Source organism: Falco cherrug, chromosome 8, assembly GCF_023634085.1.
Source record: "Falco cherrug isolate bFalChe1 chromosome 8, bFalChe1.pri, whole genome shotgun sequence".
Lineage (NCBI taxonomy): Eukaryota > Metazoa > Chordata > Aves > Falconiformes > Falconidae > Falco > Falco cherrug.
In genome coordinates, this window is record NC_073704.1 from 16,473,339 (window position 1) to 16,486,322 (window position 12,984).

The following is a 12,984-nucleotide window of genomic DNA, read 5'->3' on the forward strand; positions in this document are numbered from 1 at the left end:
GAGCGAGCCAAAACCTAAATTAGCACAGACAAAATTCCAATGCAGACATAAGTCAGGCATATTTCTTCATGTATATATTTTTCAAGTATGTAAAACACTATAACAATGACATAAAGAAAGCTGTATAAAAATCACAAGAAATACAGGAGGTAACTGAAGAAATAACTACTGTGGAAAAAATAACTCATATTTTCTCATGTTAAAATGAATAGTAAATAAACTGTCTTCTGTGCAATCTTTCCATTAGGTACCTATTACCAGCTTCACGTTTTGCTTTATGTACACGTAATGTACTTTAGTTGATTTGTTGAGAATGTGTATTCATGTGAAGTGTACGTATTACTGTACAAGTCCAGTTCTAGAAAAGGCACAATAAATATATACTGAATAAACCTACCCAAGGTAAGGATGCTTTATTCTGGCCAGAGGACATATCCTCCTCCCTCTTTGGGTGTATCCAGACATCGCTATAATGTCCAGAGCATTTAATCTACAGTTACACTATTATAAGTTAGGAAAGCATTCAGGCCACAAGTATTACCTGCTCTTGCCCCACACCTTGCCCCCATTCCCACCCCACTCCCTCAAAATGGTGAAAACCCCCATCTTCCTTACCTGCTCAGCTGCCTCGGGATCTATTTGACTCTGAAACAGTGGCACAGCAAACTGTATTTTTTTAGGGCTGTTGGGCTCCATCGCGATTCCGAGGTGAGTCAGGGGAGAGAGGAGGCTGGAGCCTGCGAGTCGGTGCGCGCCTCTCCCCGGCGCCCTGCCCGCGGCCAGGCTGAGCGCTCCCCGGAGCAGCCGTACCTCCCGACCGAGCACAGGAATCTGCGTGAGCCCAGCGACTCCCTTATTCCACATCCACAGAGATGCTGCTGGCTTGGCTATTTTTTCTTTTCCCCCCCCTCTCCCCTCTCTTCTGCAGCCCTTCAGATCCTCTCAGCACAAAGCTGAAAGGAACAATAAGCTAATTGTGTACCGGTTCATTTCTACATATGCCAAGCGTTCACTCAGAAGCTAATTGAAAATGCAATACTAGCATTGCATGGCCTGGAGCCCTGGGATTTGAAAAAGAGGATCTCTCCACTGTACATTACTATCTGGCTGCTCAGAAGTGCAATGCAAGCTCCCTCTGAGTATTGCTGATGGGCTTTTAATTATTGATGAACACAAATCAGGAAGTTTTCAGATTTTGGGGGTGGAGGTAGCAGGAGGGGTGGATGCAATAATTCCATCTCTGTTAGAGTGTGCCAGAACCGCTCTCCTCTTCTCACGTATCAAACGATTACCTTTGCTCTATCAAATCCTTTTCTAAACCTCTTCCAGGAAGATTGTTGATGATGATGCTACACAGATGCCTACACTTTCATGAAGCTTATTTGGTGTGCTAAGTGCGTTTGCACCTTAGGCTGAGTTTGCAGATTTAGACTGGGATTTCTTCCAGTGGGCTCCATCTTACATGACTTCAGATACTGAGAACACCCACGCTTCAGCTGGCTACCTGGGCTCCCTCAGGCTAGGACAGCAAAGGGCATTTCACCCCGTCCTAGTTTAGCGGAACATGGTGTTTGCTGGAGATGACATTTTCTCTCCGTTAACCCTAGGTGAAGTAAAGGTGACTCCTACACTAGTTACCTCACTTTTAGATGGCTAAAATTTAGAGGGCACAATCCTCCTTCAGGGTACAAAACCCATGCCTTCTTCCAAGACCAGGGAAAGAATTTGGTCAATCATACCAATAGTACCCTTTGGTGAATGTAATTGCTTTTCACTTTTCATTTCACTTTAATTCAAAGGAAGTGTATGAAATGATACACAGCACCCATGGACCGAAGGCGCACCTTTGCTCAGGGCAGCCAGCCACAGCCAGGCAGCACGGCAGAGCTCCTGCGACAAAGCTGCGGTTGGTGCCGGAGCCACGTCCCGGTGGGAAGGTGCCCTGGAGCCAGATCAAAGCGCTACGCTGAAAGCTTCGCTCCGAAGCCCGAGAGCACCGGGCCAGCCTCTGGTTACACACCAAGCCAGAAAGGAAGGAAGGGAAAACGAGGTACAGCGGGAAAACCCAGGCTGGCCCATCCCCCCCGAATCAGCGTTACCTGGGGTGAGGCTTCCTGCTGAGGGAAGGTGCATGTTGGTCGGGGTCTTGGAGGGCCCACGGACTCTCTCAGCAGGGGAGAGGACACAGACAGCCAGAACGGAGAGCAAACAGATCATGGAGAGGAGCAACAGCTTGGGGCTGCCTCTGGCAGACTGCAGGAAAGAGGCAGAGAAGCGGCTGGATTCAGAGCTGGGTCTGGACATCACCAACACTCAGAAGAATCTGAAAACGCATTTCTTGTCTAGGCCACTGAAAACACTACAGATTTTCACAGTTCGTCACAGGTTTCTTCAGAGTCACTGAGTATTTTCCCACCCGTGCCAGCAGAGGAGGCTGGGAAGGAGCAAGGATCGTGGTTAAGAACAACTCACAAGGCACAGCAGAATAAACCAGCAAGTCACGGGTGGGAACTTTGTTCGGCTTTGGTTTACACGAATGAAAACTGTTAACACATTGTCAGAATGCCAGGGTATTTCTGAGCAGAGGCAAGCACACTAGCTAGCTGGTTTATGAAGAACCTGATCATGCCCAGGAGGCGAGCATACACTAAGAGTTAAAGTCCCAGTTGACTCTGATCAAAACTCCCAGCGAGGGCTGAAATTTCTCTCCTGGTCCAAATCAAACCTACTGACCAGAGTGGTTTCCAGCTGACAACTAGTAGCTGGCAATTTTCCTGTTAGATTTTCTGTGATAGTTTAGGTAGCATTAACTTGGAATTGTAGAACCACAGAAGATTCCCTCTTGGAGGGGACTTCTGGACTTACGTGGTCCCACCTGCCGCTCAAAGCAGAGCCTGAGACCAGGTTATCCTGAGCCTGTCAGGCCGAGTCCTGAATATTTTCAGTGCTAAGGTGACATGCTGTTTCATTTACCACAACAGATAAAAGAGACGCACCGAATAGTGATGTTCAGCATTTCATACGACCATTTTTAAGCCTTGACTATTGCTACAAAGATGAATCATAAGTTGCTTTACAGACTTCCACCGACAATTACAGCCAGAGTGCAACTGCAGCAGTGCCACCAGTACAACCAAGAGTCTAAGACACTAAAGTAAGAGGCACACGTCACCTTCACCAAGGACAATTAGAGAGCTGTTTTCAGGACAGTCTAATTATCCAATTTCACAAGTCCTTCATGAACAGACATGCCATTAACTTCGATGACAGCTCCAGACATAGCAGATATACACAGGGATACACCTGGTGGGAGGACATACACAGGGATCTGAAGTTGTGGCTTTTCTCCGATCTGTTTTCACACTTGAAAGAAAATAATTTTTGTTTTCTCTGTCTCAGGTAACATGAGAAAAATGTTCTCCAGCTGCTTTGCTGTTATATATATCACTAAATAATGTATTTAAAATATTTGATTTCTCTATGATAAAACTGCTTGCCTTAAAATATCTATTATAGCTGTCTATGGAACTTCAAGTATTTAATTACGCTACAATTACAGTGTATGTTACTGTATTACAGGAGCTACAATTCTCATTACAAAGGCTTAAAATTTCTTCAGTTAATGATAAAGTCAGTTGAAAAAAACATTCAGACAGTGAAAGAGTATTAAAACATTAAATGCTCAAAGGATTACAGAGGTGAGTTTCAGCTCTAGGTTGCTGGACATTGCTGACTAAAGGAATTACGTCTCAACAATCATATGAAGAAACAAACCAACAAAACCACTTCTTGGCAGGTTCAGAAGGGAGCCAGACAACAGGACAAGACAAGACACAAAGACAAATCCTTAATGGGGCTGCCATGCCTCCAAGAGAGGCCCACCAGAGATGCAATGTGGAGATACCTGCCCCTGCAGCTGTCCTCCCTGGGCCTATTTGGAGCTGGCTGCCACCATAACAATAAAGGTATTTTCAAAATAGTATGAGGCATATTACAGAGAGCACTCAGATATAGTATTTCAGGATTACTACATCAGCTCGCTCTTACACCTAATTTGCAGCACTAGATGTCTCTGGGCAAAGTGTGCTTGCATTTTCTATAGACTGCATCATAGTCTGGGGAAGAGCTGAAATGCATTTAAGTACTGCCAAATCCTTTTAGCTCATCTTCTGTTTTTAGTGCACTCCCCACAACGTTTTAAATTCCTTCATGATTCAGCTAAAACTATCACGGAAGAAAAAAAAGTAATAACTGTCCAAGATCTTTCCTTCCTATGTCATTCATTAGGTTCTGGTATGAAGCACCATCTTTTAATGTCTTACCATAGTGATGAGCTACCAGAGTACTCACGGCACAGCTGCTGCTTGAGATATTTTCCCTGTTGTGTTAGGAGAGGTTTATGGTTTTTTCCCAGCCAAAGACAAGTCTGCTGTGAAAGGAATTCTGGGGTCTCTGCGCTGCATTCTCCCTACACAGTTTCTGTTGCAGCTGTGATCTGTCTCAGCTTCTCTGCTGTGGTCAGGGGCTACTGCAGCATCAGCCTGGAGAGGAGAGAGCTCGAGCTGGCTGTAAAGCCAACCTGCTTAAGGCTCTGGCTTCTAGTTCCACCAGTGCAGATGCAGGGAAGCACTCAGTTAGTTCTCTCACCTACCAGGCTGCCTTTGCAGAGCGAGAACTCGGCTTGGAAATGGCACTTCTTCCAGCGCGTCTCAGGACAGAACTTTAATCCCCACTGTAGCTACTGATACGTGAGATTCTTTGCAAAGATGTGTTGATCCGTGCTTTCCTCGGGCTCTCTGGCTGGGACCTGTCCTCACGCCAGCACCTCCCCAGCACCCTGCTGGGCAGCCCCAACATGCCGGAGGAGACACGCTGCAGAGCACAGCACACCGCTCCCTGGCTGCTGCCCGCTGGCCTCCTGCTACAGCCAGAGGGGACTTCAGCATGCTCTTTCTTTCTGCCCTTTCCTAATGAACTGACAAGCTGCCTTTTTCTGGAGAAGCATCAGTTTCACAGCTCGGAGTGTTGGTCATGGGCAGAAGGGAGGCAGAAAGCATAAACACTGGACGTGGTCTTTGCTGGGCACACCGTACCTGTTCATCGACAGGTTTTTCTCTTGGGGCTCTACACTGAGCATTGCTCATAGATGTTACAATAAGGCGCAAGCCTTTCAGGAATAAACAATACGAATATTAATGACTTATTCAAAATGACCATGAAAGTTTCCTTTCAAAATAGCTAAATACAGGCATTGCAACCAGGGTGGTTCCCAATGAACTGCTAGAAACAGTGTCTGCTATTTATATGCAGAAAATGAGAAGAATTTAAAATCTGCAAGGGTGGGACAACATAAAGCAGACCATGTCTGTCTTGTGAGCAGTAAGGGCTGCCACAGGCAGGTCAAGAAAAAGAACAGAAAGGCTTGTTGAGCAGCAATAGAGTTGGTGGGACGTTCAGTTGGCCTTGTAACAGTCTAACCCAAATTTCCATCACCGGTACTTGTCCATCGAACGCCAGGCTTGGACATGCTTATGTACTAACTATATACATGGATTCATAAAGCCTAGAAAAGTAACAAATACAACTATTTCTATCCATACAATCTCTTTTGTTGAGATAATCACTCCTTAGCAGTATAGCTTTAATCATAATCAGTTAAAGTTGCCTTTATCTGAGGACATAAGAATGGATACTATCTATTCAAGTCTTCTTCTGGGACTCACAGCTCTCCAGACTACCAAGTAATGTGGATATTTACTGGTAGGGGCTACCCACTACTGTCCATAGAATACACACATCCAAAACATAGAGAATGAGCTGGATTAATGGGACATCACCTGATTAAACAGTCAAAAGATCCATGTCTAGTAAGGACCTACAGTTCAATAGTGCAGAACCCAAAATTTTGGTACTGGTTTTAGGGTATTAAGTGCATACTTAAATCCTGCATTGTTCAATCTTTAGTACAGGACATTGCTCTTCAAAATAACTTTTCCTGTCTTTGATACTTTTAAAACAAAATCTGAAACTAAAGCTGAACACACAAAACTGAACAGAAATATTTCTGTAGATCTTTTCTTTAAAAAATGACTCTAAAACTCCCCAATAGGTTGTAGCAAATAACCGATGGAAAACAAGACTACTTCAGAAAATAAAAATATGAGAAATTCTACATTATTATACACAGACTCACAAATACAGAAATACCTCTGAAAGCAGGTACCTGTACCGAAGATTTCACAGTAATCACAAGGGCTACTCACCCACTGAGGCAATTCTTGCTTTTCATCATGCTGCCTTCTCATCACTACCACCTAATTACTTAACCACTGTCCAGGATTTTTCCTTTCACCCTGTCCAAAAAAACAGAAAGATGTTTCTGTGTATAATATTCACCATCACTCAGCAAGCATCTATGCAGAATTGCCTGATATACAAGCTATGTGGAATTATCAAGCGATTTCTTTTTTTTTTTAAATGTCTTTTAATGTTGTTACAACTTTTGTTATAACAATATTGTGCATTTTTATTCTATGGCATGAAGGATTACTATCACATCTAAAATCACATATAAAATATTAAAGCAAATTTGCATTATGCCAAGTTAACAATATGAGTTTCTTGTTTTTTCTGAAAATCAAACCATGTATTATTTTGACATTATCATGTTAATTCAGAAGAAAGTCTTGCAATGGACTGAGGCCATCTAACCAGCAGTTATTTTATTTTATGACAACATCCAAGTTTCAGGGTTTTGGGTTTGTTCCCTATTGAAAAAAAACACACCCCAGAAGTTACATTTTCCAGTAATTTAGGCATGTTTTTGTTTTACGCGTCTAGTCAAGGCTTGAATTATTCCAGTTTCCAAACTGGGCTCTTGTTCCCTCTCCCTCATCAGTACCTTCCTGTGGCCAGTTTCACTGAAACAGATTCATCTAGTGGTGTAACTAAACTAAAATGTTCTGACCTGTGCTGTATTTCAAGCGTAAGCCATTTGCTCAGCAGTACACAAAATCCAAAGGCAGCACAAATGCTGCCCCTGAAGACTCGGTAGAGTAGTACTGGTGAGCATTGGTGGTTGGACTGTATCAGCAAGGCTTTAAATTCTCACCTTAAAAGAAAACAGCAATCGAAGCAAACTCGTCCTTAGGAAATGTGCAGCTTGGAGCATCTTGGGCATCACTTGCCTTCCAGAAGCAGGCTGCCAAGGCCTTGCACATCACATAATTTCAGAGAAAGCAGAAGACACAGGGCAGCCCCCCTCCCTCTATGAAGGTCATGGTCAGCAAAAGTGCCTGAAAGAGCTTCGTGAGCCCATCAGCTCTTTCAGAAGAGTCAGGGCCACTTTTGAGTCCTCTCTCCAAACAGCACTGCAGAAACTACCAGCAGCAGAAGCCTCTCCTCCCGTGTACTCACCCCCGGCCGTGCAGCTGGGTCCGTGGCCATCCTCCATCCTTTCTTTTTCAGGTCTTGCATACACAGCGCTGTGGGTGAGCGGTGGCAGCAGCACCTTACAGGCATCACAGCACTAACCCAAGCATGCAGGGGGCTGCTCCCACCTTTCCAGCTATTGCCTCCAGCTTCTGAATGCTGAGATGTCTCCACATTTCAGCAGAGGTTGTTTTTGTTGCTTTTCATTGCAACAAGGGAACAAGAGGGGCTAGAAACATGCTTTTACTCACCTTAAAAAAACAATAGAAATAAAAAAAAAAATCTCCAAGTATTAGCCTCCCAAACCTCTGCCTGAGTTGAGCTGTGCCATAGGCACATATTGCTCTGTAGCAGGCTAAATACAACTCTACTTTGCTGCCAACAGGGATGTAGCTGCCCTGTACCCACAGAAAACAGCTAGTTCTTAGGGTTTCCAAAATACATCACTTTGCTTTACATTCCTGCAGCCAGCTGGCATCCACAAAGATCGCTATCACAGTGAAGTTTAGAAAAGCATCCAAAATATCTCCGGCTTTACTGCCGGCTTTATTCACAGCAAATTTGATTGACCAATATTTATCAGCCACTATTAAAGCTGGTTTAATCTGCATAGAATTCATATCAAATTGCAGGCTGGTAGAAAAAAAGACAACACTGATCTGTAAGGAAAGTAGCAGTTTCAGTCACCAAACAAAAGAAAAAACTGTCCACGCTCAGAAAATCGTTACAGCTGAATTGACGTTACTAAAGGGCAAGCCACCCAGGTTAGGTGTGTGTCCAATAATAATGACGGCTGTTCCTAAGGCACAAGCAGAAATGTCAACAGAGGTTGATATCAGTTCAGCTTAACTTATATGACAGCAGTGTACTACAGTTTTATCTTTTTTAAACAGGAGTTTATAGATGTTCCTATATCTACATAAATGTCACTCAGAAAATATTACCAGTAAGTGTCTTAAGAATGGCAAAAATCACTTACCAAGGATTATGGAAAAATAGGTGCTCCTATATTCATTAGTTTTAGTGCAGTTTTTAGAAATGCCATTTCGAAATGTCTTCATTTTAAATTATGCCAGAACCTCACAAATACGCCTTCCACCAGCTGGATGAAAAATTGGCACTATTTTTCATTTCTTAGGATATATTAAAACACTAGATTGCATTGCTGAGATCAAATGTTCTTACAAGCTACGAGCTGAAGTGCCATAGACACTCCAGGACGTTACCTACAAGTGACTTTCCTTGCCAGAGCGGTGCGGAGCCAGGCGACCAAACCTGCGAAGCATGGTGCTGGCAGCCCTTGGCTCCTGAAATGCTTTCCTCCAGTGCTCCGAGAGATCCACAGTTGCCACCTCTTTTGGAATGCCACTTTGAGTAGCATATGGGCACAGGACCTAGATTAACAGTTGAGTGTGCAAATTAACCTGGCTGGGGGACAAGGGGAGCATCTGCTGCTGCCATTATTTGAGTAGGTTTTGGGCTTGTGCATTTGTGAAGGAAGGTTGCAGGCACTTGGGTCTGGCTGGTCGCTCCCCAGTGGCACTCTGCAATGGAACCGCATACTCATACAAGCTGCAAAGAAAAGCAGAAACCCACTGCAGCTTACCACCTCGTATGGATTGGCACACAAGCGCTGTCAGAGCTTATATTTCAACTTTTAAACATGTGGGATGAGGCTTTCAAGAAAGCTCTGGCTGTACTCACAGGGACAAACTCTGAAGACAGGTCAAAACCAACCAAATTCTTGGAGCCACAACGGGAGCCAAGAAGTTTAAGACTTTGGTTTTAAACGCCAATATTTCTTTCAAATTTATGTGTCACATTTCCTAAGTATACAGGGTCCCCTGAACATCTGAAAGCTTTTGGAAACTCAAGTCCTGAGCTTTCCTGCTGTTCTCCATTCTGTGTAACATTTGATGAAATCTGTTATTTATTTTGCTTAAGAGTAAACCATGCACAAACGAAAAACACTGACACAGATTATAGGCAAAATAAATATTTTATTGGTTTATTATACACGTTTTTTAAGAAATCAGCCCTTGTGTCTTCCTAACACAATTTAAAATCTTACAAACTTTTTCATATAATATTGTTATATTTGAAACTATTTTTGATTAAACACCTTGACATAGTGTAGAGAGTTTTAGTAGATGGAAATGGCAAAGGAGCAAAAGAGATTCCAAGCACAGCAAAATGGGATATTACATATCCACTAAATGTCTATTTGACCACATAAAACCTCCAATGACTTCCAATTTGCTCCATTGGAACAAACGCATGCTCACCAGGCTAACTGAAAATACACTCAGTGAGGGATGGGGAAGGAAAAGAGGTTTTTTCCATGTTCCCCATAATACAAGCAAGGTCGTTCATTCATTCCAAGTTGCACATCCTAATTACTTTCAGAAGATCGGTACTTTTATTGCATTTTGGTTAATATGAAGCAGAAGAGAACTTCTCTTGGTATGACTGAGAGCAGTCAACACAAAGACAAAAAACAGTGCTTAAAATAAGGCACTTTTCTATAGAGGGTTGGGCATACAGTAAGGAAGCAAATAAAATCAGAAATTGTCTTCTACACAAAGATAAGGCTTTCAGTGTCAGAACTTTAAGTAGTTTTAAGTAACCTCACGTCATTCTACCACTCTGCTAATAGTAGCCGCCCCAAGAATTAACAGCAATTTTTTACAACAGGATTGTTTCCTTCTTTTGAAGTGGCACTAAATAACAGCAGTGGAAACCATTATTGGTTATTTCAAGCTCTTAAAGTGGATCAGTTATTGCACAATAAATACCTCATAGAGGTCAGTGTTTTTGGGGTTTTTTTTGTTGTGTTTTTTTTTAAAAAAAAAAAAAAGCTAGGCTGAACACATCTGTTATTTATAAATTGGTTATGTCTGGAAATCTTCAAGTTTCATGATGCATCCTTAGACAAAGAAATCAGCTACATAAAAATTTACAACAGGGACGTACAAATAAATAGAGCCACAGTTTTGTTGACATTCTAAGGAAAGCAATGAACTAGTTAAAGTGTCTAAGTCTTTATAGATGAACTCAAGGAAAGGTACACATCATAGAACCAAGCGTCGAATACAGTAGCCTATCTCAGCAGCTTTAACATCTCCTGAAGCAAAATTAACTTGACACTTTCGACAGTGTATGCTGCCCATAGCAGAATCCCACAGCATTTCGGACTACATCGAACCTTACAGAAAAGAAAAAGCAGGAGGAATATCTCAATTAGATTTTTGGAAGTCTGCTTGTTATGCTTAAGTGTGTATTTTGTTAATATTCATATCTAAGGCAGGCAAACTAAAGAAATCGTCTCACAGGATGCATTCATATGCAAAGGCATCATGGAGCACTAAAAATCAAGGACCACTGCATGAAAGCTGACAGTAGAATGGGCCAGACCACAAACTAGCTGATATTCCAAAGCTATCCAGGATTATGCGTATCCACTGTATTTAATAAACTTCAGTTTTGATCACTTATCTTGCAAGGGGAAAATGCAAACAAAGCAAGGCTTGTTAACAATCCCATATGAAAAAAAAAAAATGTTTCTGGCAGATTCCCAAAGATTACCTGTAGTACCAGTTTCATGGCTGTGTATCTTGCTTTGCAGTTGCAGATCTGCTTTGGGGTGATACAGCTGCTAACAATCCACTTACTATTTCTCGTCTTATTTCACCAACAATGGATTCCTTGATCTGAAAGGGATTAGCCAGAGTTTTAAGGTCAGTAAGTTATATAACCAATGGATAAAATTAAATGATATTGCAGATACATTTGACATTATCAACATATGAAAAAGTACACCACAAAAAAATCAACTTACAAAAAATGCAGATGGAAAAATGTAAGAGGGTTTCTGTTGGAAAAATAACTCTAAGTAATTTTAAAGTTCTTGCAAATCGTACAATTGCAAACCAAACTTGTTTTATTTTTCCAGATGGCAAATGTATCTAAGTTTTACACTTAGGATAACTGGATTTATGTTACGACAAAATACATTTGAACTATGCAAAGTTCTGCAAACAGCCTTTCAGGATATATACATCAAAAACACCCCAAATGCACTGCTTTTTGACATCAGTTGCTATCTCTTAAAAAGGAAGGCAGGACCGATCTACCTCACAAATGGATTACGCTGTAGGAAAGGTCCAAATCCATGAACACGAGCGGCTGTTTTCACATAAATCAAAACATAAAACAAGATGAATCCTAATTACATACTTTCAGCAGCAAAGACAAACATAAAACTTCAATAGCTGCTCACATCATCAGCTGGCCACTGGGATATGATCTATGCCAGCAAAGACTGTTTTTCACAGGACTGTGACAAAGCTTATACAATTACATTTTACATAAAACAAATGCAGGAGTTCCTAGTAGCAGGCACCTGAGTGTGGCTGAGGCTAGAACAAAGGAAGAGCAGAGCACTGATGGCTACAGTAACAGAAACAAAGGAGAAAAGGAGGCAAAACGCAGTTCCACAAGAGCACATAATGCCAGAAAGGAGCAGGGTATGACAAAGAAAAATAACATGGGCTGCTTGCAAGTAGGAGAAATCTTTGGCACCAACTCATTTTTCAGATGGTCTTCAGGAAGGACTAACAAGTCAGATGCAGTTCCCAGGACAGGGGAGGACGACAGTGGTGAAAAAGTGCAGGGGTGCAAAAGCCAAAGCCCAGCCACGGGGGCACTCACAGAAGCACTTATCAGCCCAGTTAAGCAGTTTGCTCTCTTGTAAGTCTCCCTTCCTCCTGGTGCGTCAAAAGGATTAAGCAACGTCAGAAGGGTGGCAGCAGCATTAGCAACAGGTTATTTATCCCTCGTTCACATTGGCAAGCAATTCAATCTCTAAACCATTAGTGGCAAAGTTCCTTGTTTCATTACTGCTTTGCATCAAGCAGAAATTCAGAGACTCTAATATTACTGAGAAACAGGTTTCCAGTTGGGCTTTTTGCTGATTAACTGACAAAAGAACAGCCAGTGTGTAACAGGACCTGGTTTACCGACGGCTGCAAGTTCTGAGGATGTCTATGCTGATGCACACACAGACTTACAAAGCTTTAGGACTGCTGTCAATGCAGTAAGGGCTTTGGGATATAGTTACGCAGGCATGGGAAAAAATCTTCAACACAGCACCCCGGCTGGCCTGCAGGCCACTGTCGTAAGAAAGCACCATGATGCTCTCTCTGCTTTTCTTCGCCAGTATCGCATGAGGTGAGTCTGCAGGTACACTACAGCAGTCATCGTGTGCCCTTCTCTTGATGGATAGACAAAAATAAACCTCACTGCCCAAAGAAAATTGATAAAAGCTTCCCAAATTTGCAAGTAAACAGACTAGTACGACAGACAGTCCTGCGGTGAAGCAGAGACCTGAAGGAAGGTGGCTCCTGTTCTATTCTCAGCTCTTCTAACAGCTTCTGGTTTGACCTTGGTGGATCACTTGAGCTCTCTGCTTCTCACCTTCCCGCCCAAATGACAACAAGGCCACCCTTTGCTGCTTCTTTTCACTGCCACTGTTTCCTCCCTCCCTTCCAGACT

The 12,984-nt window shown here is 42.6% G+C and overlaps 2 protein-coding genes across 6 annotated transcripts in view; both read right to left on the reverse strand.

The window, feature by feature from the left end:
• PPP1R1C (protein phosphatase 1 regulatory inhibitor subunit 1C) overlaps positions 1–1,793 on the reverse strand; it is a 54,055-nt gene extending 52,262 nt beyond the window's left edge. The window contains exon 1 of the mRNA XM_005442932.3: positions 616–1,793. Within this exon, the coding sequence (XP_005442989.2) occupies positions 616–864 (249 nt within the window). The 5' untranslated portion in view covers positions 865–1,793. The remainder of the gene's footprint in view (positions 1–615) is intronic.
• Positions 1–12,984, reverse strand: part of ITPRID2 (ITPR interacting domain containing 2) — a 53,600-nt gene that overhangs the window by 1,523 nt on the left and 39,093 nt on the right. For 3 of the 5 annotated variants that reach the window (XM_055719260.1, XM_055719261.1, XM_055719263.1), the window contains 2 exons: positions 11,017–11,141; positions 10,278–10,636 (listed from right to left, as the gene is read on the reverse strand). In XM_055719260.1, the coding sequence (XP_055575235.1) occupies positions 11,031–11,141 (111 nt within the window). In that variant the 3' untranslated portion in view covers positions 10,278–10,636; positions 11,017–11,030. Of the gene's footprint in view, positions 1–2,099; positions 2,254–6,263; positions 6,354–7,111; positions 9,004–10,277; positions 10,637–11,016; positions 11,142–12,984 lie in introns of those variants that run through there. The other 2 variants (XR_008733658.1, XR_008733657.1) reach the window with 2 other exon arrangements.